Raw genomic sequence first — 27,919 nt, 5'->3', positions numbered from 1 at the left:
GCCATAGGAGGTGGAAATTGGTGTGGTGGTGGCTAGCATCAATGTTTGAGAGATCATCAAAGAGGGTTAACATGCCTCCCTTCTTCCTGATGTAGATTCCATCCTTGGAATATGTCGATGAAGAGCAAGTTGATGCCACGTGTAGGGAAGGTGTGTGGGTTGTTGCAGTTTTGCATCATAAAAGCTCGTGGGGATGTGGTGAGACTGTAAAACACACCACCAAGGCAAAGTATGACAAGATCTGCAAGACAACACTATAGTAAGTAAAGTGTTCCAAAGGAAACATTAAAGCTTTAATAGTGATTTAACAAGAACATGCAATCTTAAACTTTGTATATGACTAGTCAAACTCCATATTGTAAAACCATTTGCACTGTAGTTATTTCCCTTGTGATATAATACAGATATTGTGTCATTTGTCTTAAATATAAAAATGTATTGGTAATATATCTAATGTGCCTAGTGTGGTAGTGCTCTAGAGGTTCTTGACCTAGGGGACTAGAGGTTAGGTAATGGCGATCATGGAACCTATACCCTACACTTGCTAGTGAGTAGGAAGGTGGACTTTGAATGTGCCAAGTGTGCCAATCATGGACCCTATCCCACAGGCTTGCAAGCGATAAGGTGGACTCTTAATCATGAAAGCAATGATGGTGATCAATGACCACTACTCGCCTAAGCCAAGTCGAGCAACAATGGTGGTCAATGTGATTGTTACTCACCCAAGCCAAGTCAAGCAACAACAAAGTTCTAATACCATTGGCATACTTGAGGTTGAGAGTGAGTACCATCCACATTTGGTGAAAGTGCTAGGAATTGCAATCACAAATTGCAAGGGATATACTTACTTTAAGAAAGCATGAGTCTAGAAGCTCAATTCGAATATGAGAAGATAGTTGCATTGTTAGATCAGAAATTATTGGCTAGAAATAGGTGCCCTTAAGAGAGAAATAGGTGCCCTTAAGAGAGAAATAGGTGCACACTGAGAGAAAAATAGCTAAGAAATAGGTGCACCTGAGAGAGAAAAAGCATGGTGCACAAGATGTGAGAAAAGAGGACATGTGGAGGAAGAGTACATCTAGGTGCGATTACTAAGTGGAAGAGTAGGCCACTTCGAAAAGCATGCTAGTATCAAAAGAATGTTAAAAGCACCGATGCCATGATTGTGGCAAGACAATACACAACATACTCAAAATTGTGGCAAGATACTACACAACATACTTCGACCTGGTAGGAAGAGGAAATTCACACAGCTACCAGGGCAATGTTTGGGAAAACAACCAATTAAAGAGGCAGTAAAGTTGAGACCTGTGGTACAGAGTCTGAGAATGGAAGGAGCGATAATCCTCCATAAGGGATGAAGATAGATCAATGCATTAAAGCCAAAGGTGTGGACCATGAGATAAGATGAGAAAAACTCCTAATAAAGGAGTAGAGAGAAAACAAAGAAAATGTGTAAAGGGAAACAAGTTGACTCACTAAGCAAAGGTCAATGTCCAAAAGGAAAGGTATGATAAAACCAATACAACTCAAGGAAGGATATGTGTATAGTTATAAAGTAAACTAAAGATAGAAACAAAAATAACAAGGATCAAAAACATACCTCACCAAAGTAAGTAGAACAAAGCATAAAAAGAAAGGCCTCGAGAATAAAGAAATAGCACACAATCACCCGAGTATAACTTTGAAAAAGAAAGAGTAAGAGATAAGGGAAGACAAAGGACCCCTTGTAAAATATGGGAAGAACACCAAAGAAGGGATGGTAAAAAAAGAAGCAAAGGGGAAGATACAAGAGCCCAAAAATTAGTTTCAAAGAAGAAATCTGAAGAACTAAAGCAAAAGCATGACACCAAACAATCTAAGCAATCTATACCAGTCAAGTGGAAAGTAGTGAAGAGAGTAATAAAAGCTTGAAAGTAGAAAGGACTGATGATGAATGGTCACCAATTTGGAAGGAGCAAGAGAAAATGAAAACCTTAGAAGAGGAGGTGAAAAATATTGAAGTTGTGTAAAAAGAAGGGTGGCTTGGGAGAAATTTAAAAGCTTTAAGGTAATTATCGCAATTAGGTAACTTATTAGAATGACTAAGTTATCTAGGATATTTGAGTCAAGGAGTGATTCCCTCAAAAAGCTCTAAGAAAGAAAACATGTCGAAATTTGATGAAAGAAAAACTGGGGGGTGGAAGGTCCTAAGAAGAACTCAAAAGAAGGAGACACACCTCCCCAACAGAAGAGAAGACTCTCCCCGATGATTGTTATCAAGGAGGAGACACACCTCCCAATTAGAAAAGTCTCTCCTCATGTTCTTAGCAGAAAGGAGTTTACTACGATACATGATGATGCGATTCCAACAATGACACTACAATGAAAAGGGAACACAATAGAAGAAATGATAATTAAGAGGTGCATGGGTGAATACTATCAATGAGTAAACTTAAAGGAAGTTAATGAAGGGAGATAGTTAGGTATTCATGTGGGAGACACACACAGAGAAGAAGGGGGAGAGAGAGAGAGAGACATGTGGGGATAAGTCAACTCACAAAGTACGAGTGTGTGACTCCCCTATCACACATGTATATTTGCTCTAGTACACATAGTGCAGTTAGTACATTAAAAGTACTAAGTGTACTATGTACTATAAAACTTATGGGCTAGTACACACTATAAGGGTGGGCATAATGCCTTTAAAGGCAAAGTGCCCTTAAATGAAGGAAAAGAAAAATCAGCATGTACATGATAATATACAAGGCCATATCAAGGCTGAAACTGGCCTCATCCAATGCCCATCAAGTGTCTGCAACAATGAGCAAACCGCTCTGGAGGCAAACTCTTTGTCAACAGATCAGCCGGGTTGTCATCCGTATGAATCTTGACAAGCTGAATCAGCTTGTTCTCTATCACCTCTCTGATGAAGTGATACTTCACATCCACGTGCTTCGTCTTTGCATGAAAGACAGGGTTGTTTGCCAACTGGATGGCACTCTGACTGTCACAATGCAACAATGGAATATCCCCTGTATAACCCAAATCAACCACTAACCGAGATAGCCATAATGCCTCCTTGCAAGCCTCTGTGGCTGCAATATACTCGGCCTCTGTAGTAGATAAGGCAGTGCACTTCTGCATCCTGGATATCCATGACACAGCACCTCCTGTGAATGTAAACACATAACCGGTAGTAGACTTCCGGTTATCTGGATGACCGGCATAATCCGAATCCGTGTAACCATGCATTAATGCATCCTGTTTGCCAAAGCAGATGCACATATCCTGTGTGCCCTTCAGGTATCTCATGACACCTTTCACTGCTTCCCAATCCTTCTTGCCAGGGTTGGCCATGTATCTAGTAACCACTCCCACTGCAAATGCAATGTCCGACCTGGTAGCAACCATGGCATACATGAGACTGCCACAAGCTAAAGCATACGGAATCTTGGCCATATCAGCCCTGTCACTATCCGACTGTGGGCTGTTCATAGCACTGAGTTTCACATATGGAGGCAAAGGAGTACTAGTCTTCTTCCCCCCTTCCATATTGAACCTCTGCAAAACTTTGCCAATGTATTCCTTCTGAGACAAATACAACACATGCTGATTTCTGTCCCAAGTATCCGCATACCCAAAATGTGATTTGCATCACCCAAATCCTTCATATCAAAGGTCTGATGCAGCCTCCTCTTCAAGGCATCCATCTCTTTACGAGATTTCTCAGCAATCAACATATCATCAACATACAAGATGAGGATCAATAGAGTGCCATCCAAAGCTTTCTTGGTGTATAAGCAGTGATCTATGTCACCTCCTGAAATCCTGGGATTTCATGAATGTATCAAATTTATGATACCATTCCCTTGGTGCCTGTTTGAGCCCATAAAGACTCTTTTTCAGCTGACCCACTCCACCTGCGTGTCTTTGCGCTACGGCCACCCTCGACTTTTTGCTCTTTCCGCCCTCGACTTCCTGCTCTCACCGAAGAGTGCCCAGGTGATTTCAACACATGTAGAAAAAAAAGAGTACCCTAGCCTTGGGACCAAAGCTCTGATACCAGTTGAAGGGAGAGAGTTAGGGTTTTATGTGGGAGACACACACAGAGAAGAAGGGAGAGAGAGAGAGAGAGAGAGAGAGACATGTGGGGATAAGTCAACTCACAAAGTATGAGTGTGTGACTCCCCTATCACACATGTTATTTGCTCTAGTACACATAGTGTACTTAAAAGTACTAAGTGTACTATGTACTATAAAACTTATGGGCTAGTACACACTATAAGGGTGGGCATAATGCCTTTACCCCAACAATTAAAATTTGAAGGACTAAGGAAGCCTACCTGGAAATGTGATTGCATAGAATGTAAGTCAGCAATCACAGTCTCATTGAGGGGATCTCGAGAGTCCTCTTGTGTTGGTTCTATTTGATAGACCATGGAGTGGTAGGCTGCGTCAAAATACCAGTCCTGAAATGTAGTTGGTACATCACGAAAAAGCAAAGAGAAGGTTGGTAAGCCTCTTGGTATGTCTGACATTTCTGCAGGGCATTCTTATGTTGATGGAGAGTCTAGTGGCGTGGAGCAAAGCCTTGATGATGAGATTGGGATTCCAAGTATTAGAACACTTGGTGTAAGATGTTACCATATTATAGTAGTGATGTGTGTGAACACACTTAGGACCGCCGGGGCACTTTTTCCCTCACTAGGAGGTTTTTTCCCCCGTGCATTGTATATACGCCCATTATCTTCTAGGGCTTGTTATCTTTCATTTTTGGCACTCATAATACACTACTGTGTTGTGCTCAAGCTTCCTCATCTTCTTGAAGTTGTGTGTGCATTCCTGCAACCCTAATTCCAACAATTGGTATCAGAGCAGGCTTCCTCCTCCCGGGCAGCATCACCGGCACCTGCCGCTTCATCTCCTCCGATTGCGACGAGGTTTCACGAGCGTCTGCAGGTTAGTATATGCCGTGGGAGAGCCCGTAGGGCTTGTTCATTTCAGAATTTTGATCCGAAGTCATTTCGCCCTCCGTTTTTGCATTCCAAGTACTGCGCAGGCAAAATCGTCCTACTGTGCAGATTTTCTGTCAAGATTAAAATCTGCAGGACAGGTGCCCATTCGTCTGTTTTGGGCTGTGCTACATAGCACAGGTCGATTTTATACAGGTTTACCTCTTACAGACAGCATTTACATCTAGTAGTACAGTCATTGGCCATGGCTGACAACAATGATGTATTCCGCATGTTGGCTGCTGAGGATAAGTTGGATGGCACCAACTATCCATTGTGGGCATATATGATGCGACATGTATTGGTAGCAAAGGGGTTATGGAACATTGTGCAGGGTATTGATGCACGTCCTATTGTGGCTGGGAATGCTGCAAACACATCAGAAACAGGTACTGTTGATGATGGTGCAGGCACAAGTGCTGTAGCAGCTGTTCGAGAACCACCACTTTCAGCAGAGCAGATTCGTTGGGATGGTAGAGATGCGCAGGCTCATGCCTTGATTGCGCTGTCTGTCAAACGTACCATTATCCCACATATTCGCTCCTGCAGGACTTCTAAGGATGCTTGGGATGTACTTGCCACATTGTATCAGGCAAGAAATGAGGCTCGTGTTGCTTACCTCCGAAAACAGTTGGAGAGTGAGCATATGAACGAAGGTGATTCTATGGATAGCTTTTTGACAAAGATCAAGGATTTCAAAGAGCAGCTCATTTCTGCAGATGAAATCCTGTCAGACAGTTCACTTGTGCAGACTGTTTTGAATGGTCTACCAGATTCTTATCAGGGTTTTGCTTCCACTCTTCGCTTGATGATGAAAGGCAATCCCAATGCCTTATCATTTGAGGAGTTAGTTTCTGTTTTGCTGCAAGAAGACCAGTCAAGGCAAAACAGGAATATTATGCGTGTCGCAGATCAAGCTTTCGTTGCTAGTCAGAGAAGCGCGAAAGGTAAAGCTGGCTTTTCTTCTAGTAAGCAGAAATCTGCAAATGCTGCGCAACCAAAGAAGGAAGACAAAGATGAGAAGAAGGGTGACAAACAGAAGACATTTTGCAAGTACTGTAAGGGAAATGATCATGTCATCAAAGCGTGTCCTAAGCTGGCTGCGAAAGAGGCTAAGAAGAAAGAGGCTGGTATGGCTGTTACAGATGCCTCTCCTTCTAACAATGAATCTGCTAATGTTGTTCAAGATACAGAATGGGCATTCAATGCGCAGTGCAGTTATGACCCATCTTTGCATGACACATGTATGTCTGCAGTAGATTCAGATGTATGGTACTTTGACAGTGGTGCCACTAAGCATATCACCTCGCAGCGCAGTTTATTCACTTTCCTTGAGTCTGCTCCCACAGGGAATACTGTCACTTGTGCCAATAACTCCTCTTATCCCGTTAAAGGAGTTGGACAGATTGTGCTGAATGTTGCAAATTGCAACACCTTTACACTTTTTGATGCATTGTATGTGCCAGGGATCAAAAAGAATCTGCTGTCAGTCTCCGCATTTGCCAAAACAGGTTTGGTTGTAAAATTTGTGGATGACAGATGTACTGTTCATGATCTCTCTTGTGGTGACATCATTGTAGCATCTGGTTCACTATGTCGAGGGCTGTATAAACTCAATATGGATGGCAAATGTGTAGAGGATTCAGCATGTGCTATCATGGATACGCAGGCTATTTCAAATGCAAAACTGTGGCATGCACGTTTTGGTCATCTGAATTTTGCAAGTTTGCTGCGCCTGCAGAAATCTGAAATGGTGTCTTCTTTGCCTAAGCTTGAGGCACCTGTCAAGCATGTTTGTGAGGGCTGCATATTGGGTAAAATGCAGCGTGCTTCCTTTCCCAAAGATGGATCAGTGAGAGCTGAACGCAGATTGGAGCTTGTTCACAGTGATGTTTGTGGTCCCATGCAAACTCCATCATTTGGAAACTACCTTTACTTCGTGACTTTCATTGATGATTTTACCAGGCATGCATGGGTATATCCTTTGAAGGCAAAGTCCGAAGTGTTTTTGTGCTTCAAACAGTTTTTGGTTATGGCTGAAAATGTGTCAGAAAGTAAGATGGGCACCCTCCGTTCAGATCGAGGGGGGGAGTATATGTCTTCAGAATTTAATGCATTTCTGGCTGAGCGTGGGATAAAACACCAATGTATAGTGCCGTATACACCACAGCAAAATGGTGTGGCTGAGAGAAAAAACAGGTCTCTCATGGAAATGACAAGATGTATGGTTAAGAGTCAAAGTCTACCACATGGTTTTTGGCTTGAGGCTGTCATGTGTGCCACTTATGTACTAAACAGGTGTCCCACCAAAGCATTACAGGTTGTCACTCCATATGAGGCTTGGCATAGCCGCAAGCCATCTGTTGGCCATTTACGTGTTTTTGGTTGCCTGGCATATGCATTAGTGCCTGTGCAACATCGCAGAAAATTGGATGACAAAGCTGTCAAATGTATTTTTGTTGGATATAGTGCTGAGAGCAAAGGCTATCGTTTGTATCATCCACAGACAAAGCGCATTTTGGTTAGCCGTGATGTTGTATTTGTGGAAGATGCAGTTCAGCCCTTGGTTTCATGTACTAAGGAGACAGATATCAGCTCACGTGATGTCTATGATACATTATTGCCTCTTTTCAGTGGTGCACAGTCAAGTGCAATACCTCATGAGGCAGTTTTTCAGCCTATGCAGGTTTTAAATGATGGCACAGATCAGCCTATATCTGATGCAGATGTGCATGATGCACTTGAGGATGAGAGACAAGAGATTGAGGGCTCTAGGAACATGCCTAGATGGCTGGTGCAGACTTTGCGTGACAGCAAGTTGGATGCCCCTTTGTCTAGTCGCACTCGTTCTGGCTCTCATGGTGCCTCTTATGCGTCAGATTGTTATGCATTGGCTGTTTCTAGTATGTGCGATGAAAGTGAGCCTGTTTCATTTGATGAGGCACAAAGTTCAGAAAATTGGATGGCTGCTATGCAAGCAGAATACGATGCTATTATGAAGAATAGTACATGGTCTTTATGTGACTTGCCCCCTGGCAAGAAGGCCATTGGCACTAAGTGGGTATACAAATTGAAGCGTAAGCCTGATGGCACAGTGGATCGCCATAAGGCTAGGCTTGTTGCAAAAGGTTATGCTCAAGAGAAGGGCATTGATTTTGATGAGACTTTTGCTCCCACATGTCGTATGACCACTGTTCGTAGCATCTGTGCATTAGCAGCTCATAATGGTTGGAATGTACATCAGCTGGACATAAAGACTGCGTTCTTAAATGGAGATTTGCATGAGGAGGTGTATGTATCGCAGCCTTGTGGTTTTGTTCAAAGAGGGCAGGAAAACAAAGTGTGCAGGTTAAAAAAGGCTTTATATGGTTTAAAGCAAGCTCCACGAGCTTGGTATGAAAAAATACATGCATATTTGACTACACATGGGTTTCAGAATAGTCCAACAGAAAGCACTTTGTATGTTAAACGTGTGGATGGTGTACATCTAATCATTGCTCTCTATGTCGATGACATGCTGCTCACAGGACCAAATGAGAGTCATATTGCTGATTTTAAGGCTGATTTGAATGCCTCTTTTCAGATGTCAGATTTGGGGCATTTGCATCATTATTTGGGGATACAATTTAAGCAGTGTGATGGAGGTATTGCTTTGTGTCAGACAAAGTATATTGAAACATTGTTGCGGAGATTTGGCCTTGAAGACTGCAAGCCTATTGCTACTCCAATGGAGACAGGTTTGAAGTTGAGTCTTCATGATGCTGGAGATCACTTTGATGTCACACTCTATCAGACAGCTGTTGGTTGCCTCATTTATGTATGCATTACGAGGCCAGACATTCAGTTTGCAGTCTCACAGGTGAGCAGATTTATGCATAGCCCAGGCATTAAGCATTGGCAGGCAGTGAAGCGTATCTTTCGCTATTTGAGTGGTACTCGGCATCTTGGGTTGTTTTATCCCAAGGGGGGATCATTGCCGCCAGATTTACATGTTTTTTCAGATTCTGACTGGGCTGGTTGTTATGACACACGCGTGTCCACGAGTGGTTTTTGCTTCATGCTTGGAAGCTCATGCATATCATGGTTGAGCAAGAAGCAGCCTACTGTGGCCACTTCTAGTTGTGAAGCTGAGTACAGGGCAGCTTTCACAGCTACGGTTGAGTGTGTGTGGCTCAGACGCCTTATGGCTGATTTGGGTGTTGGGCAGCCATCTGCCACCACCATCTTCACTGACAGTCAGAGCGCATTGGCAGTTGCGCGGAACCCAGTGTTCCATGCTCGTACGAAGCACATTGAGGTGCACTACCATTATGTCAGGGAGAGACTCTCTGCAGGAGAGATCAGTTTGGCTTATGTGCCAACACAGGATAACCTTGCAGACCTTTTCACAAAGGCTCTGCCTCGTGAGAAGTTCGAAGCTTTTCGCAAAGCTTTGGGCTTACTCCCTTTTGTGGATTCGTCCACATAGCTAGACACTTCCCTATACATGAGTGCTAGCTCTTGTTCACCGTATCACTCCAGGGGGGATTTGTTACCATATTATAGTAGTGATGTGTGTGAACACACTTAGGACCGCCGGGGCACTTTTTCCCTCACTAGGAGGTTTTTTCCCCCGTGCATTGTATATACGCCCATTATCTTCTAGGGCTTGTTATCTTTCATTTTTGGCACTCATAATACACTACTGTGTTGTGCTCAAGCTTCCTCATCTTCTTGAAGTTGTGTGTGCATTCCTGCAACCCTAATTCCAACATAAGAAAGGCAAGTGAAGTTGCAAAAATGCTAGGTAGTGATCATGGACAATGCAAGTCAGGGAGATTCAAGAACCCTGTTGATAGGTTGACATATGATGGTTATGTTGCTCATCATTATGCATATATGACTAAAGTTGTGCAAGATGTTGAACCCACATGTTTTGAAGACACTGTTAGGAATTTAGATTAGGAGAAAGCCATGGATGAAGAAATGGCTACATTGGATACAAATGAGACTTGGGAATTGGTGCCACTGCCTAAGGACATGAAGGCTATTGGGTGTACAAAATAAAGCACAACTCAGATGGAAGTATTAGTAGGTATAAAGCAAGATTGGTTGCCAAAGGTTATGCTCAAACTTATGGCAATGATTATGAGGAGACCTTCAGCCCCGTTGCTAAGATGGCAACCCGTGAGAGCTGTTATTGTGGTGGTTGCATCAAAAGGATGGGTTTTACAGCAAATTGAGCTTAAGAATGCGTTCTTGCATGGTGATTTGCAAGAAGAGATGTAGAGCATGGCATGATAAGACAACACATATCTTATCACCATTGGTTTTCATGTAGCAGATGCTGAACATTCACTCTATGTGCGGAAGAGTGATAGGGGCCTTGTGGTCATCACAATCTCTGTGAATGACTTAAAGTGTTGAGATGTCAAGCTCAATACGAGCTGGCACTTATGATATGCCTAGGTAACCATTTCCGCCACTTACATCATTGGCACATCACTGGCGTGCTTGGTAAGATGCTGACATAATAGATCTTCACCAATGACTCTACAGCAGGACTACACTAGCTACTAGTTCATCATTGAGTTATGGTATACTTATCTTGCCAGCTCACTCACTTAGCATGTTCACATTATGGACCGCATGTACATAGTACTTTAGTACTTATGTTATACTTCCCTTATCTTTTTTGTATAACTCTTTTGTGAAGAAGAAGAACAACAACAATTTTTAACCTCTCATCTTGTATGTTCTCTTTCTAGGGTTTGTGTGAGTATGTCAGTACTTGCAAGAGCTCAAGCTCTCTTCCTCCCTGATCTTTTCAATTTTTTGATATTTTACTACTCAATATTTGTAAAAGAAAGCTTGTAGAGCAAGCTCGGGCAAAAATAGCCTTGTAACCTATTGTTAGTAATAATAAAACTATAATACTCAAGTGGGGATGCTTTTGGCACACGCTGGGGGGGTAGTTGGTACCCAATTATATATTTTTCTCTCGCGTCTCTATTTTCTATTCTTCACGCTTCTCGAGATTCATAATTTTCCATCATATTGGTATCAGAGCATGGCTACGCTCTGTTCGTCAAAAGATTTGTGTTTGGGGCACTTAGACGGCCCAACATGGCAACAACAATCCTATGTGTGAGGGTGATAAAGCAGTGGCATGAAGCCTAAGAGCCCAACACGGACAAGCGACACCAAAGTACACCACATGTCAAAGCGCCGGCGACGATAAGGATGGCCTGCAATAATGAACACCAAGACATAGGCCAAGCGCACACCACAGGGTATCACAGCAAACGAGATACCCAGTGGTGGACGGGCCAATGAAGCAAGATGCAACCTTTACCCATATGGCCGGTAGGCAAGTGACGGATGTCAAGCATCACCGGGGTCAACATTCAGACGGCGCTGGCACAACACCTCGGTAGGGAGCGACATGTCTCCTTAAGAAAACATTACAATAGATACCATGTTCTACCCTATATACCCTCTTCGCCTGCCCTTCAAAACACCGTATGGGATACTAGCAGAGTTGCGTGGAAGCGTGTGGTGAACCGCGAGAGAAGAAGAAGAAGAGAAGGAGGAAAGCGAAGGAGGAGGAGAAGAAGAAGAGGAGGAGGAGGAGGAGTGAGAAGGAAGAGGAGAAGAAGAAGAGGAGCAAAAGAAGGAGAAGAAGAAGAGAAAGAAGAGGGAAAAGAAGAAAGAAGAAGAAGAGAAAGAAAGAAAATATTATATGGTTATGACCAAACCAAATACAAAGGTTTTCGATGTGTCCTCAGCTATGTAGAAATTTAGGATGGGGGTAGACGGGTCGACATTATTCTAGGCCATGTGGTTATTTCACTTAAGTCATTTATAGACTTGAGTTTGTGCATGAGGAGAGGCATGTTGTTATGTGTGGTGGTGTAAGCATGATGTGCATGCAAGTTATACCTATGATTTCTACCATGGAGCTGCGTTGAGCTTATGACAATTATGTGCTCGACTTACACACGATAAGTCCTCATCTTTACCAAATGATTATATTTTCAATTGTTTATAAATTTTTATCTTTTATGTCATCAAGTTTTATTTAATATTGTTATTTAAGTTTATTTTTATAGTAACTTTTAAAAAGTTTCAAACGCACATGCTATCTATTTTTCATCACCTCGTTTTACATTAAGCGAACAAATAATATATAGATTTATGTATGTTTTTTCTAGTCTTAATTCATTTTGCCTGAACCTTGGGAAAACAAAATTTATATTCCAAATTTGCAAGTCATGATGGATTTGAACTAACTTATTAACATCTTGATCTTAGTGTTACAATTTATTTTGTAGAAACAAAGTGAATCTCGAATTTATTCAATTGGATTTGGGTGTTACTCATTAAACTCTGAGTCTGTCCGAGTTATTCCATATCCGTGTTGAGAACCTCTAAGCCATGCCTGATCAGCCTCTATATCATGTTCAAACATCTAAGTTTACTTCACAAACCATGCCAATTTTGGCTTAAATTAAGGTTAACTATTTGTGTGTGCTAGTGTAACTTTGTCAGGATTAATTGCATGTTAATCGGCTATGTGCACTGGCATATTTTAGTTTAAACGAGGGTTACGAGTGCGTTAACCAGCTGTGTGGCATTGGTATAATTTTGTTAGGATTAACTACATGTTAATCAGTTGTGTGCAGTAACATATTTTGGTTTAAACCATGATTAATTGTGTGTTAACCAGCTATGTGTGTTGGTATATTATTAAGATTAACTATGTGTTAATCAGCTGTGTGCACTGACAAGAGAATATGTTAGTCATAACCTCTTTGGTCAAATAGGAATGCCTATGCGATCAATGCTTACACATGGAAATGATTAATGCGTTTAATCAGCTGTGTGCATTGATATTTACAACCGAGGGACATTTATCTTCTCGACAAGGAGGGAGGACTATCATGGGAGTGAGTTTTTTATATATTTAAGTATTCAATTTTTGTAAAAGAAAGCTTGTAGAGCAAGCTCAGGCAAAAATAGCATTGCAACCTATTTTTACTAATAATAAAACTATAAATAATCAAGTAGGGATGCTTTTGGCACACACTTGGGGGGGCAGTTGGTACCCAATCCTGTGTTTTTCTCTCGTGCCTATATTTTTTGTTCTGCACGCTTTTTGAGGTTTGTAGTTTTTCGTTGCGCTTACAATGGCATATTTGAAGAAGATGGAGATTTTAAAAAAACCACTTTTGATTTTTGGGTGGTCTGGAGAGTGGTTTTCCACCTTGGTTCTTGCCTTGTGGACAATAAAAATGCGGCATTTCGTTGTCCAATGGTCAATAGCAAGCTTCTCTTCAACCTTAGGCTTTCTTCTTTAATTATAAATGAATATTTACCTTACCTTGGCTTGTAATACTTCTTTGCCCACTAGTTCTTCACTAGCTTCAAAATTTACAATTGTCTTTGGCACTAGTGCCACTGTTGAAAGAGCAAATTACTTAGTAATTTAAGTCACAAAGAAAAGTACCAAACACATAACAAAGAAAAATCAATATGCAAGATTGGATCCCAATTTGCCCCACACGAGAGAGCCCACACTTCCTCTTGGTGTATTTTTAATCATATTCACTTGAAATAGCTCGTGGGGCTCAAAAAGCTTCCACTTTTACAAATATGTCAACTTCAAATAAAAATATCTTGCTTTATTGAACGTGCAAGTCTATCTACTCAAAAATAACTTTAAACCTTAACCATAAAAATAACTTGCTTTATTGAATGTACAAATCTATCTACTTAAAAACAAGTTTAAACCCTTAACCATATAAATGCATTCAACCTTTGTAATAAAATCAAATGTCCATAAGGAAGCTTTTATATGTCTAAACAAATATATCCATTGTTAATAAATATGAACGCTGCCTAAAATGGAATAAATGGCATGCAGTGCACAAAATCAAGTAATAATCTACCGACACAAAAAGTCAAGTGTCTCAAAATCTTCTTGACCCAAGACCACCATTTCACCTCCGTTATCCAACCCAAGGATCTACACTTACATTAACTATGTCAATCAATTAATAAATTAATTGATTAAAAATATAAATAACCATATAAAACTCAGTAAATCAAAACGATGCAACCAATACTCTATGTGATTAAATCCAAGATTAAGATTAGATAGCTATACTTTAATGACACTTATTTAGACACAATGATCAGCATAAAATAGAATTTAATTCTATTGTAAAATCCATTTACATCTATTGCATATTCACACAAATGATTTGTATTACATATTCACACCAATGATTTGTATTGCATTAATTAATGCCACTAATGTGGCATTAATTAATGCAAAACTAAGACTAAAACAAGTGCTCGTCCTCCCCCTACTCTCTCGCGAGCAGTGTTCACGGAGAATATTTTTCTTCTCAGACCTTTAAAACTTGTAATTTTAAAATTTACAAGTTTTACTTCAATATTTACAGCTTTTTCCACTAAAATATAACTAAAATGCTTAAAATTTTATCGATCTTTAAAATTACAAAAATAAAATTTACAAGTGATCATGAATTTTGCAGGTGCATTGTAAGGGTTTGCGGGTTTTCTATGAACACTGCTTGCCAAGCGTTGTCTCGTCCTCCCCCAGCGTTGTCTTGTCTTCCCCCAGCGTTGTCTCGTCCTCCTCCCATCTCTCTCGCTAGCGCCCTCCCCCAGCTCTCATGTCATCCCTCCTTGCGCCCTCCCTCCAACGTTCCTCCAACTCTCCTTGTGTACTCCCCTCAGCTCTCTTGCCTTCTCTGTAAGGGTTTGCGGGTTTTCTGTGAACACTGGCTTGCAAGCGTTGTCTCGTCCTCCCCCAGCGTTGTCTTGTCCTCCCCCAGCGTTGTCTCGTCCTCCTCCCATCTCTCTCGCTAGCGCCTCCCCCAACTCTCCTGTCATCCCTCCTTGCGCCCTCCCTCCAGCGTTCCTCCAACTCTCCCTGCGTACTCCCCTCAGCTCTCTTGCCTTCTCTCTCTCTCTCTCTCTCTCTCTCTCTCTCTCTCTCTCTCTCTCTCTCTCTCTCTCTCTCTCTCTCTCTCTCTCTCTATGCCCCCACCCTCGTTCTATCTCATAACCTTTGCACGTTTCTCTCACGTGTCACCCTACCATGTCTCCACACCTACCCTTACTAGGAGATTCCAGAGACACATAGGCTAATACTTTTTATGGAAGATTTTGTCAAACCTTATAAATGCTAAGGAGCTTCTTGTCTTGTTATTGATTAATTAATGATAAAATAACGTTTTCACACATATTAGCTCACAAGGAGCTTCTCTATATCCATAATCATTTTTGAAAATATCTCCACACCTCCAAAATCATCTCATGCTACCCTTGGTTTTGTCCTTATTTAAATGATCTTAATCGTAGCTACGTTTTCACCTTATCTTGAATCTTCTTCTCCTTTTACATTTTCACAAAATATCAACCTTTCCAACATTTAAAAAGTGTTTTTTTGTAAGTGTTTGATCATAGAAAATGGACACATTCTTCTTGCTAACACTTGGAAACATTTTATATGTCAATTCCATCTACAGATAGCTATAGATCCAAAGGAAGTAGTTGGACTACATGAATAACTTCAATTGAAATGAACAACAAGACTCTCTCAATTATCAAACATTTCATTAAATTTAATTCTAATTTGAATTTTAAATTATTCATGTAGTTAGACTACATGAATAACTTCAATTGAAATGAACAACAAGACTCTCTCAATTATCAAACATTTCATTAAATTTAATTCTAATTTGAATTTTAAATTAGAAAACTATCAACTTCATTACCAGAAAATAATTACTAATACACCTAATTGCTCTTGAGTATTTATAGACCTCAAGGATTCACAATGTATCACCTTGCAACAAACTCAAAAAATGTAAATTTTCATGGGCTAATAAATAGACATCACTTGCACATATTAAAGACCCTACACAATTTTATCAACCAGACGATATCAACAAAAATTAAACTAAAGTAAGTTTAAAAGTCTTTGTTGAAACTATATGTCTTTGCACTAGCACACCATGGGATTTTATCAACAATACATTACATGTAGTAAATAAACTTCATAATTAAAAGCTGAAACACAAGTTCCTTACATAAAAGGAGACAAGGAACTGTAAAATATAAAATGCCCAGATCTCCCAAGAGGAGGCGCTGGCTTTGTAGATGTTCATTCCTCATGTGGACCACATCATGGCACCTGTAATTTAAGCACCTAATCTACACAACTATATACATACATACACATAATATATATCTATCTATTAAACAACAAAAAATTAAAGAAGGATATATATATATATCAATAAAATAACAAAAAATTGAAGAAGAGTGTATGTGGAGTCTCCTCCTCTCTCTCTTGAATCTACACAATTATAAACATACATACACAACAAAAAATTGAATAAGCACCCCAAATGTATTTTTGAATTAAATAATTTCTTTTGAAGACCTCACATTGCATGTTATATTGACAAGTGTCTTTTTTATTCTTTTCTCAACTTATGCTTAGGCGATCTTGTGTATCCCTTTTCGGTTTTTGCTAGTTGCGTCCATGTGCAGGTGTTGTTCTTCTTTGTTGCGTGTGCAGGCCTGCTCAGTCGTCGGTGTGCTGTGAAATCGTTGTCATCATCATGTGCAACTATCGGGTACCAAATGTTTTTTTTGAATTAAATAATTTCTTTTGAAGACCTCACATTACATGTTACATTGACAAGTGTCTTTTTTATTCTTTTCTTGACTTATGCTTTGGCGATCTTGTGTATCTCTTTCTGGTTTGTTGGTTGCGTCCGTGTGCAGGTGTCGTTCTTCTTTGTTGTGTGGGCAGGCCTGCTCGGTCGTTGGCGTGCTGTGAAATCGTTGTCGTCACGTGTAGCTGTCGGGTATCACGTACACTAGAAGGTGATGCCACCCCCTTTCTACACGTGCTTCTTCTCCAACCTTCATTCCTTCATTGCTTGGGAGATCTTCTGTATCTCTTTCTGGTTTGTTGTTTGCATTTGTGTGTGCAAGTACTGTTCTTCTTTCTTCTTCTACGTGCTTTTGGGCATCCTCATCTACAAGGAGCATCATCTGCATTCTCCTACCTTCCAGTGGCGAGGAGCAGGTTGTACATGCATTCTCCTACCTTCCAACGAGGAGAAAGTTGTACATGCATGTCCTTGTATGAGTGATTTTTTTATGTCTCTCCCATACTCTGATCATGTGTCGTGTTCTAGAAACTCCTACCTTCGCAGGCTATATGTGTGTGTCCTTGTCTAAGCAGTATTTTCCTCTTTGTCCCATACTAATCATGTGTTGTGTTCTAGAAATACTTGTGTGTCTTATTCCATGATTCGGCTTCTGCACTATATAATGAGGTTTGTGAGCAATAATTATGCTTCCAGAAGACCTTCACAATGTGGTATGCTGTGGAGGTCTTCTGGAAGCAGCTCATTTGGCTTCCGGTTCCTTCTTCTTCTGTGCATGTTCGTCGTTGCTTCTCGTATAATCGTATGAGATCTACCATTTGCCAACATGCATGGCGTGTAATGTGCACTGGTATATTTTCTTCTGGAATCTATTTTGTGTCTCTGCATAATTGGGACTCTGTGGTATGGCTTGGTTCTCGAATCCTTAGTGTGTCATTTCATGATTCGTTCTCTGCAGTATTTAATGAACCTTAGTCACTGTTCCAATCCAATAGATTCTGTTTTGACCCTCTGTATCCTGTTGTTGTGATGCCACCAAAGGAGGAAAGCTTTTCATGATATCACTAATATCATGAAGGTTGATCGTTGTCCATCTTCATCGTTGTTGGTTCGTTCTCATGAGCATACTAGTCCATCTACTTCACCATTGTTTTGTCATGAAGTAGAACCTTCCACTTCCACTATTCCCAGAGCATGTCCTCGAATTGAGATGCCTCTAGAAGAAGGAACCTATACCATGCGTAGCCTCCGTGCTGTTGTTCGTTATTTGAATAATCTTTAATGTTGCTATAAAACGTTTGGAGTGTATTTAATTTTGTAAAGTTTTTTACGGTACTGTAAATTTAAATATAAAAAATAAATAAATTTAATTACTTTTTCTTTGTTTGAAAGAATACTCAAAAAAAATTTTCCCCTAGTTTTATACTTGTCTAAACCACTCTCTTGAAAATGATTCGCATTGGAAAGTACTACCCCGCAGCCTCTTGAATTATTCCAAAAACTGGCTCCGGTATGAGTAAAAAAAGGTCAGCAGCAATGTGGAAAGTGATGAAACTCCCGCATCTAACTCAATGTATAGATATAGAAGAGATTTTCTTTCAAGATACTACTTCAACGAGATACTTTGACCCCTTCAATGGAAGAGGAAGCGGAAATTATGAAGAGGAAGATAATGAAGATGCTGATGGACCCCAAGATAACAACAGTGCACTAGGAAGTAGATCAAATCCTATCATCGTATGATGATCAGCCACCGGCAGCCCCAGTCACCACACATGATTACAGTACATCTTATGTATCTGTATGGGAGAGAGCATATAAATTCAAAAACGCCATTGTAGATGGTGATGAATTTGTCCCACTCTCTCCTGAAATCTGTAAGTTTGTTGGTCTTACTGAAGAGGAAGCGTGTTTTGTTTAGGATCAACATTTGCTTCTTTCCAGATGTAAACACACCACCTTCTTTTATAAACTTTCATGTTGACATCTTCTTTGCGGATGTAATTACACCGCCTTCTTTATTAAACTTCCATGTTGTCATGTACTTCTTCTCATCTGGAAATTTAAAAGTATTATTTTTAAAATTTTTAAAAATAAATTGTACATACTATTTCCAAATAATGGATTTTTTTTTTCAAACATGTATTACGAAAAGAGTAGATCTCAATGCTGCAAACCTTGGTATCTAATTTTTAAATTATTCTTAAAGTTTTTTCTTTATCAACCATACAATTAATAAGGTTTTTTAGAAAATTTAAATAAACACCCACGAAAAAAAGTAATTTATACGAAAGAGTGAATAAACACCCACGAAAAAAAAAGTAATTAATACGAAAGAGTGAATAAACACCCACGAAAAAAATTAATTAAATTAATTGAAGAAGGTTATACATACATGCATACACAACAAAAATTTGAAAAAGGGTATTACATACATATATACACAACAAGAATTTGAAGAAGGGTATAAAATAACAAAAAATTGAAGAATTTGTGTGTCTCTCTCTCTCTCTCTACCCGCCGCCCAGCATTTGATGCAAATGGACATTCCTGCATCGGAGCCTGGGTCTGAGGAGGACGAAGGCCAGAAGACGAACAGAAGAAGGAAAGAGAAGCGAAGGAACAAGCTTCTGCAGGAGATCGCGAAGGCTGAGAAGCGAGGCGTATGTTACCTCAGCCGAATCCCGCCGCACCTCAAGCCGCTCAAGCTCCGTCATCTCCTCTCTCAATATGGGGAAGTTCTTCGAATCTACCTCGCACCAGAAGGTAAGCTCCTCTATGACAGTCGCTGTGTCTTTCTTTTTGCGATATTGGTTTAGCGGATACTTAAGTTGGTTACAAAAAGACCTTGCCCCGGGATGTGAACTGGGCCTTCAGGAAGGCTGCAGAGGGCCCTTTCGAGGTCATTCTTGTGGTATGCAATGCTGTCAGCAGGGTAGGCATGAAAAAGCTGTGAGTTGTTGGAATGGCATTCTCTCCCTCTCTCTCTCTCTCTCTCTCTCTCTTTTATATGTTTGTGCAAGAGAGAGAGAGGGGGGGAGGGATATCCTTATAAATAATACGCTTTAGCACACTCATATCTTTTTTTTGGGATGCAAGACAAGGTGCTGAATTACATGCCACAAGGGTAGATTCGAACCCTGTACCTCCCTTTTGAGAGGCAAGGTTAGCAGCAACCTCAAGTCTCTCATACCCTCTTGTTTTACCTTGTCCAAATTGCCATAATAAAAACAATCCAATTTTTTGCCTCTGGCATGGGCGAGAAATGTTCTGGAAGAGCCCGAGCAGTCTGCTTAAATAGGCCCATACCCATGGGCCATGAATAGCGATGGTCTAAGGGCCCATCTTGTCTTCAGGGTCTTTACACACATAAGAAAGATCATATGGTCCATGGATGAGGCGAGGAATAAGCTCATTGTGATTGAAGGGTCTCCACACATCATTCCTTGCCCATGAGATGCAGGGGACTGAAATGAATAAGATTGGCTATCCATTGTGATGCATGAGCCCTGCATACATGTGTAAAGTAATTCAGGGTCTCTACAGACCCGGGCGTGCACAATGATAGATTGGCTAGCCTAGTAACGAAGATGCTTAGGATGCCAAGTTCTACACCCACTATTGGGCACTGATGATGTTAGTGGGGATGTCATAGTATCGAGTCCATACTATGCATGGTGGAGTTGATGGTTTATTATCTTGTGGATGACTACCATGAGGTTATAAATTGCACATTCTTATAAGGTGAATTTGGGCATGTTCCTGGATTCATCTAGGTATATCTTTATGATGTATTAGCGGACATGCAAATTTCACGTTGTGAAGTTTTCGTCCAAGTTGCAGCCAGTTGATATTGTTTTAATTCTTTCTATCTTTAGTGGTGCATAAGCCCTATCAACTACCTTTTTGCTGTAATAATTCTTTCTATTTGTTATGATCCTTAGTGCTAGGCTTCATTATGGCTGAGTTTGCCCTATATCTCCGGAGCTCTGACAGAAACTTAGTACACAAACCTTTGTATGAATGTATGCTCTTATGTGTGTGTGTGCATGTGCGTGGGGGGTGTGTGTGTGTGGGTGCATATAATGATACCAAGTTCTACATCCACTATTGGGCACTGATGACATTAGTGGGGATGTCATAGTATCCAGTCCATACTATGCATGATGGAGTTGATCGTTTATTGTCTTGGGGATGACTACCATGAGGTTATAAACTGCACATTCTCATAAGGTGAATTTGGGCATGTTCTTGGATTCATCTAGGTATATGCTTAGGATGCTTATGGAAGTTACTTGCCAAAGAAGTCCATCTTGATTGCCCACAGGTTGTGGATGAGGAATCTTTCCTTATGTTGCTCACACTAATAAGTTTGCCCATTGCTATAAGTGAAAGGTCCTTTCCACTTGGCACACACACAAGAGGTTAGCCCATGGGGGTTGTGACAATTAGCTTAGAAGTCTTATTATATTGGTAGTGTTGATTAAACTTAGGGTGGTTGTGCTCTCAATAATCGTGTAGAAGAGCGTGCTTATAGAAAAAAATTCACTTCGGTTTCACATGTTTTTTTTTGGCTGTAGATCCTGTAGTGAGGTTACGTCGGAAAATGGCTGGGAAGAACAGTGGAAAAAATTTCACAGAAGGGTAAGCTAGTATGTATATTTTTTTCATAGAAGTGTAAGCTAGTATATATAATTTTTCAACTCAGTCTGCCCTTCGCCTCCGGAAAAGTGATAGAAACTTAGCTCGTTGGTCTCTGTATAAAAATTGTGTCCTCTTGGTTAGAACACATTTTTTATATGTAAACCTGCACCTTCTCTTGGGCATTGAGTAGGGATGTCGTAGCATCTAGTCCATGCTATGCATGATGGAGTTGATGATCATATACTTCATGATTGGACAATCTTTGAGGTAAAGTTCGCACTTTTTGTATTCTTGTCTTTGCTTGTTTTGTTTTATGAATTAGTCATTTAAAGTTTGATTTGTCGTTGCTAATTAGTTATTCAAAATTTGTTTAGCTTGTTTGTTGGAAATTCTTTTGTTGTGGTTCAATAAAGAATTTGTGTGTGTGTGTGTGTACGTGGGTTGTGTGATTTTGTTTAGTTTTTCAAGTTATTATTATTATTATTATTATTATTATTTCTTCTCGGGTGTTCTATGTTATCATAGTAATCCATAATCAAAGGCCTTTGGAAGTGGACTTAGTTTTTTTTTTGTTTTTTGACAATTATACTAGTTTTTTTGCAAAGTAATATTGAGGATGAGGGGATGTAAATGTTGGGGGATGTGTATAAATATTATCTCTTATGTGTGTGTGTGTGTGTGTGTGTGGAGTGTGTGTGTGAGAGCATATCTTGATACAGAGGTCTACACCCACTATTGGGCACTGATGACGTTAGTGGGGATGTCGTAGTATCTAGTCCATACTATGCATAATGGAGTTGATAGTTATATAGTCTTGTGGGTTGACATGCAGATTTCAGCCGTATTAGTGGACATGCAGATTTCACATTGTGAAGTTTTCGTCCGAGTTGCGGCGAGTTGATATTGTGCTTATTCTTTCTATCTTTAGCGGTGCATTTGCCCTATCAACTACTTATTTGTTGTACTAATTCTTTCTATTTGCTACTTCTCTTAGTGCTAGGCTTCATTATGGCTGAGTCTGCCCGGCATCTCCGGAGGTTTGATAGAAACTCAGTACGAAGGGCTTTGTGTGAATATATGCTCTTATGTGTGTGTGTGTGTGTGGAGTGCGTGTGTGAGAGCATATCTTGATACAGAGTTCTACACCCACTTTGGGCACTGATGACGTTAGTGGGGATATCGTAGTATCTAGTCCATACTATGCATAACGGAGTTGATAGTTATATAGTCTTGTGGGTTGGCTACCATGAGTATATAACATGCACGTTTCTAAAAGGTGAATTTGGGCATGTTCCTGGATTCATCTAGGTATATAATTCAGTCATATTAGCGGACATGCAGATTTCACATTGTGAAGTTTTCGTCCGAGTTGCGGTAAGTTAATATTGAGCGTATTCTTTCTATCTTTAGCGGTGCATTTGTTCTATCAACTACTTATTTGTTGTACTAATTCTTTCTATTTGCTACTGCCTGTGAGTATTATGTTGTTAATTCCTCATATTGTGTACTAATTACTACTTAAGTACTTAACTTAGAGAACAAGAGACTTCAGGAGAACACTTCAGAGAAGATTGAATTGAATTGATTAAACTGAGTATAAAAAGTCTCTTATATAGGAGATGAAGAGACACATTTGAAGAGGCATGTCCTTTGACGAAAGGACATGACCACAGACGAAAGGATACATCTTTAGGCTAAGAGATGTGTCTATTCGATGTAGAGGCACAACCATTCATCAAGGGATACAACCATTCGTCGAAGAGATGTGGCTATTCAATGAAGAGGTACATCCTTTGGCGAAGAGTCGCAACGAGTCGAGGGTAGGAGTTTCCTTGGCTGGTTACTCTTTGCATCTGGCAACAGGAATCAGCAATGAAGAGAGGATCTGATACATACATATATCACAATCGTGACATTCCCTCCCATTTAAAATAAAATAAATGTGTCAAATGATAGACATCCGTTTGTCAAAGAACTCCTGAAGAAGATTAAGGAACTGCTGCATATCTTCATCTGTTTGCCAAGTGGAATCAGACTCATCTAAATCCATCCACTTCACAAGAAATTCTGTAGTCAACTTTCTTGTTGTTTCCTTCTGTCGCACGTTAAGAATTACTTCTGGAACAAGGATAATATGGTCATCTTCAATTTGTGGTACATATGAAGATAAGTTTGGAATAGGCGAATCTCCTTGAACATACTGTTTGAGCCAAGAAATGTGAAAAGTCGGATGAACCTTCCCCCATGAAGGTGGAAGTTCCAACTTGCAACTGACAACTGAATTTTTCTTAAGAATCTTGAGAGGCACATAGAAGCGAGGTCGCAACTTTGGAAAAACTGACTTCACTGTTTTGTAGCGGTGAGGTGCCACATACAACAAGACCAAATCTCCTCCTTGAAAATCTGAATGTCGACGATGCTTGCTAGCCTGTTTTTGATATTTTTGTTGCACATGGACCAATTTATCTCGAACTTGCACAAGCACATCTTGTATCTCCTGAACCAACTGATCTGCCAACGCCACTTTGTGTTGTAAAACAAAGTTTGTAGGCACAAGAGGAGTATGCCCGTATGTTGCTTGAAATGGAGTTAATCCAATTGCTGAATGATGGGAATTATTATAAGCAAATTCCACGAGTAGCAAATAATCTTTCCATGATGCCAAACGGGATTGAATGTAATGTCGAATCATTTCTTCCAAAATCTGATGGACTCTTTCAGTCTGTCCATTTGTTTGAGGATGATAGGCTGAACTGAACAACAAATTCGTGCCAAGAGATTTGAACAAAGACGTCCAAAAATGTCCAGTGAACTTTGGATCTGTGTCAGAGATGATGGTCTTTTGCAAACCATGCAATTTGAAGACATGTTGCACGAACAATGACGCCACATCTGGGGCTGAAGCAGCTTTCTTGCAAGGAATGAAATGCGCCATTTTGGAAAATCGATCAACCACCACAAGAATCTGATCATTGCCTTTGGATGAACGAGGCAAAGTGATAATAAAATCCATACTGATACTTTCCCATCTCTCATTGGGAATTGGCAACGGTTGAAGTAACCCTTGAGGAAGTTGTCGAGAGGCTTTCATTATCTGTGACACGAATGACAAGCTTTGACAAATTTGATAACATCTTGCTGCATCTGAGGCCAGAAGTATGTAGCAGACAAAAGTCGATATGTCTTGTTGATACCAGGATGAGCAGCATAAGGAACTTCATGATGCTCTTGAATGAGAATCTACAGACAAAAGCCGATATGCTCTTGTTAATACCAGGATGAGCAGCATAAGGAACTTCATGATGCTCTTGAAATCCATACTGATACTTTCCCATCTCTCATTGGGAATTGGCAACGGTTGAAGTAACCCTTGAGGAAGTTGTCGAGAGGCTTTCATTATCTGTGACACGAATGACAAGCTTTGACAAATTTGATAACATCTTGCTGCATCTGAGGCCAGAAGTATGTAGCAGACAAAAGTCGATATGTCTTGTTGATACCAGGATGAGCAGCATAAGGAACTTCATGATGCTCTTGAATGAGAATCTACAGACAAAAGCCGATATGCTCTTGTTAATACCAGGATGAGCAGCATAAGGAACTTCATGATGCTCTTGAATGAGAATCTTCCGCAGTGAAGTAGTGAGGTACACAAATGCGATCAGAAAAGAACAGCAACTCATCTATGATGGTGTAGGCTGCAAACATGTTCATTTCTGCAGGACTGGGATTAGAAGATTTGAGAGCACGGAATGCATCTCCCAAATCTCTATCAGTCAAATACTCATTTTTGAAACAAGCAGGGATTTCCTTTTGCACATATGTGATGGCAAAATTAGTGGCTTGAGGCATGCGGCTCAAAGCATCTGCAATCACATTCTGAAGACCAGGAACTTATTGGATAAGTCATGTGGAAATTAGCCAAGAATTCAACCCATCGGCCATGTCGAGAGTTCATAACAGGTTGAGTGAAAATGTATGTCACTGAAGAGGTAATGCTTCCAAATCTTAAAAGCATGGATGACGGCCATTAATTCCTTTCATAGGTGGGAGCCTTCCTTTCCGAATTTTGTAATCTTTTGCTTTTCATAAGCAGTTGCATGTCCTTCTTGGTTTAAGATTGCACCAATACACTCTCTTGAAGCATCACATTCTACAATAAACAACTTTGACAAAGCTGGAATAATCAATACCAGTGCTTTACTGGAAGAGGTAATGCTTCCAAATCTTCAAAGCATGGATGACGACCATTAATTCCTTTCATAGGTGGGTGGGGAGCATTCTTTTCTATATTCTATAATCTTCTCCTTTCAAAAGCAACTGCATGCCCCTCTTGGTTTAAGATTGCACCAATACTCTCTTGAAGCATCAAATTCTACAATAAACAACTTTGACAAATCTGGATCAATCAATACCGGTGCTTTACTGGCATAAAACTTCAAAGCCTCAAAAGCTTCTTTCTCCATCTTGGCCCACCTAAACCACACTGTTTTCTTTGTCAGATCATGCAATGGTCCGGCAACCACTGCAAACCACTTGATGAACCTTCTATAGTAAGAGCATAGTCCTAGAAAGCTTCTAGCTTCATGCACACTGGTCAACTCTGGCCATTCCATAATAGCCTTGACCTTGTCTAGATCCATCCGAATCCCATCTTTGGACACTATATGGCCCAAATAGTGAATTTCTGACAAGAAGGACTCACTCTTCTTGCTATTTGCATAAAACTTGTCTTGTCACAATTCTTGGGAAAAACAATATCCAAATGTTTTTTATGCTCTTCCTCATTATAAGAATGTTCTAAAATATCATCAAAGAAAGCAACAGTGAATTTTCTATCCATAAATGTGGCAGGGCATTGTCGAGACCAAAGGGTAACACAAGAAATTCGTGTAGCCCAAAGATAGTCCTGAACATTGTTTTGTGCACATCCTCTGGTGTAATCCTTATTTGATGATAGTCACTCTTCAACTCTATCATGCCGAACACTTTGGATCCATCCAACCTGTCTAGGATATCATCAATCCTAGGTAGGGGGAGCCTATTCTTTATAGTAATCTTGTTGAGGGCTCTATAATCCACACACATGTGCCAAGACCCATCCTTCTTTTGGACTAACAATGCTGGAGAGCAAAAGGGTGGCCTAATCAAAGCCTTTCAAATAACTCATTTACCCACTTCATAATCTCCTCCTGCTGGGCTAGGCTTATGCACTGGTTTGGAGGCTAACTCCCAAGAATGAGGTCGATTGATGATCTTCTGGTCTCTCTAGTGGTAGTTCATTTGGTAAAGAATCTGCAAAACAATCTTCATATTTCTTTAAAAAATCAATCCTCTCGATCTCCAAACTAGAGAGGGACCCTTTAGGCTCAGACTTTATTTAAAGAGTCTTTTACAAAAAGCAAGTACGAGGAAACAGACGATTTCATTGCTTTGGAAACTTGAACATGGGATGTCATGGGAATAGAGTTTCCTTCAACTCCCACATCAAAAGATACATTCTTGCCTTTGAAAGGGAGCCTAAACTTGCTTCGGTCCCAATCAATCCCCTTGCTTCTACTGCAATTCATCCCATTCCTACTACACATCAGCTTCAAAGAATGAAGATAGAAACTTCTTATTGAACCTCTCCTTGAAGTCCTTCCATGTCTTCGGTTCTTTCTCTTCATGGACAATCCTGCACTACCAATTCAAGGTAACATCCTTCAAGTGCATTCTCACCATCTTGATCTTGGACTTTTCTGAATAATCTTCACCACCACAAGCAATATCGAATTGCCTAATGAAAGAAACAGCTTTTAGAGAATCTCTCTTACCATAAAAAGCATCAACTTCGACGCTCTTTTCTCCAGGCTTGAACTCCCGCTTGGCAGCTACCTGTGAAGTTACTTCATGAACCACTACTCCTTTCGCCATAACAACCTTAGGCAAATCAACCACCATGGACATTTGTGGTTCTTTGTCTTTCTCCTTGTCCTTGTGAGGATTTTCAGGACAAGATGAGGCGGCTTGGGTATGATGGGACTTTGAGGTTACAGCTTGACTACCTCCTCTGATGATGGTGGGTGAAGTAAATTTCATGGTCTTTGACTTTTCTAAAGTAGAGACTCCTTTCATGTTGAGATAGGCTTTCGTTGTAGCAACACCATCCATTGTAGCAACCTTCTCATTGAGAAAGTCTTCACAAACTTTAGCTTCAGCTCTAGCTTTAGCTATTCTCTCCATCAAAGCTTGAATCTCTGGATCTACTTCAAGCTCTTTGTACCTTTGAATCTTCTCATAGTCTGAAAAATACACCGTCAAAGAACATCGAGAACCTACAGATTGTTGATGAATACTCTTCTCTCCTTCTCCTCACATGGTGAACGTAATCTGTGGACTGGCCAAAAATTCTATTACCCCGGAAAAGATCTCACAAGAGAAGTCTTAGCTCTAATACAATGTAACGCAGGGGCACGTGAAAGTGACAAAATTAAAGAACTACTTGTAACAAACCCACTTAATTAACAATCACAAATAATGAAAGAAAGTAGGATTCAGAGGAAAGAGAAACGAGACCTCACTGAGAAGGATACACGCTCC

At 40.3% G+C, this 27,919-nt stretch overlaps 1 protein-coding gene across 1 annotated transcript in view; it reads left to right on the top strand.

The window, feature by feature from the left end:
• Positions 1-19,183: 19,183 nt before the first annotated feature.
• The window catches only part of LOC147611071 (RNA-binding (RRM/RBD/RNP motifs) family protein), a 50,962-nt gene continuing 42,226 nt past the window's right edge, over positions 19,184-27,919 (top strand). Inside the window, exons 1-2 of the mRNA XM_086785717.1 lie at positions 19,184-19,459; positions 21,274-21,337. Of these exons, the coding sequence (XP_086641843.1) occupies positions 19,228-19,459; positions 21,274-21,337 (296 nt within the window). The 5' untranslated portion in view covers positions 19,184-19,227. The remainder of the gene's footprint in view (positions 19,460-21,273; positions 21,338-27,919) is intronic.

The sequence above is a fragment of the Cibotium barometz genome, chromosome 48 (assembly GCF_041138505.1).
Source record: "Cibotium barometz isolate CiBa-2024 chromosome 48, ASM4113850v1, whole genome shotgun sequence".
Classification (NCBI taxonomy): Eukaryota; Viridiplantae; Streptophyta; class Polypodiopsida; order Cyatheales; family Cibotiaceae; genus Cibotium; species Cibotium barometz.
Note: the sequence above shows the minus strand (reverse complement) of the source record. Positions and strands in the feature narration are given on the sequence as shown.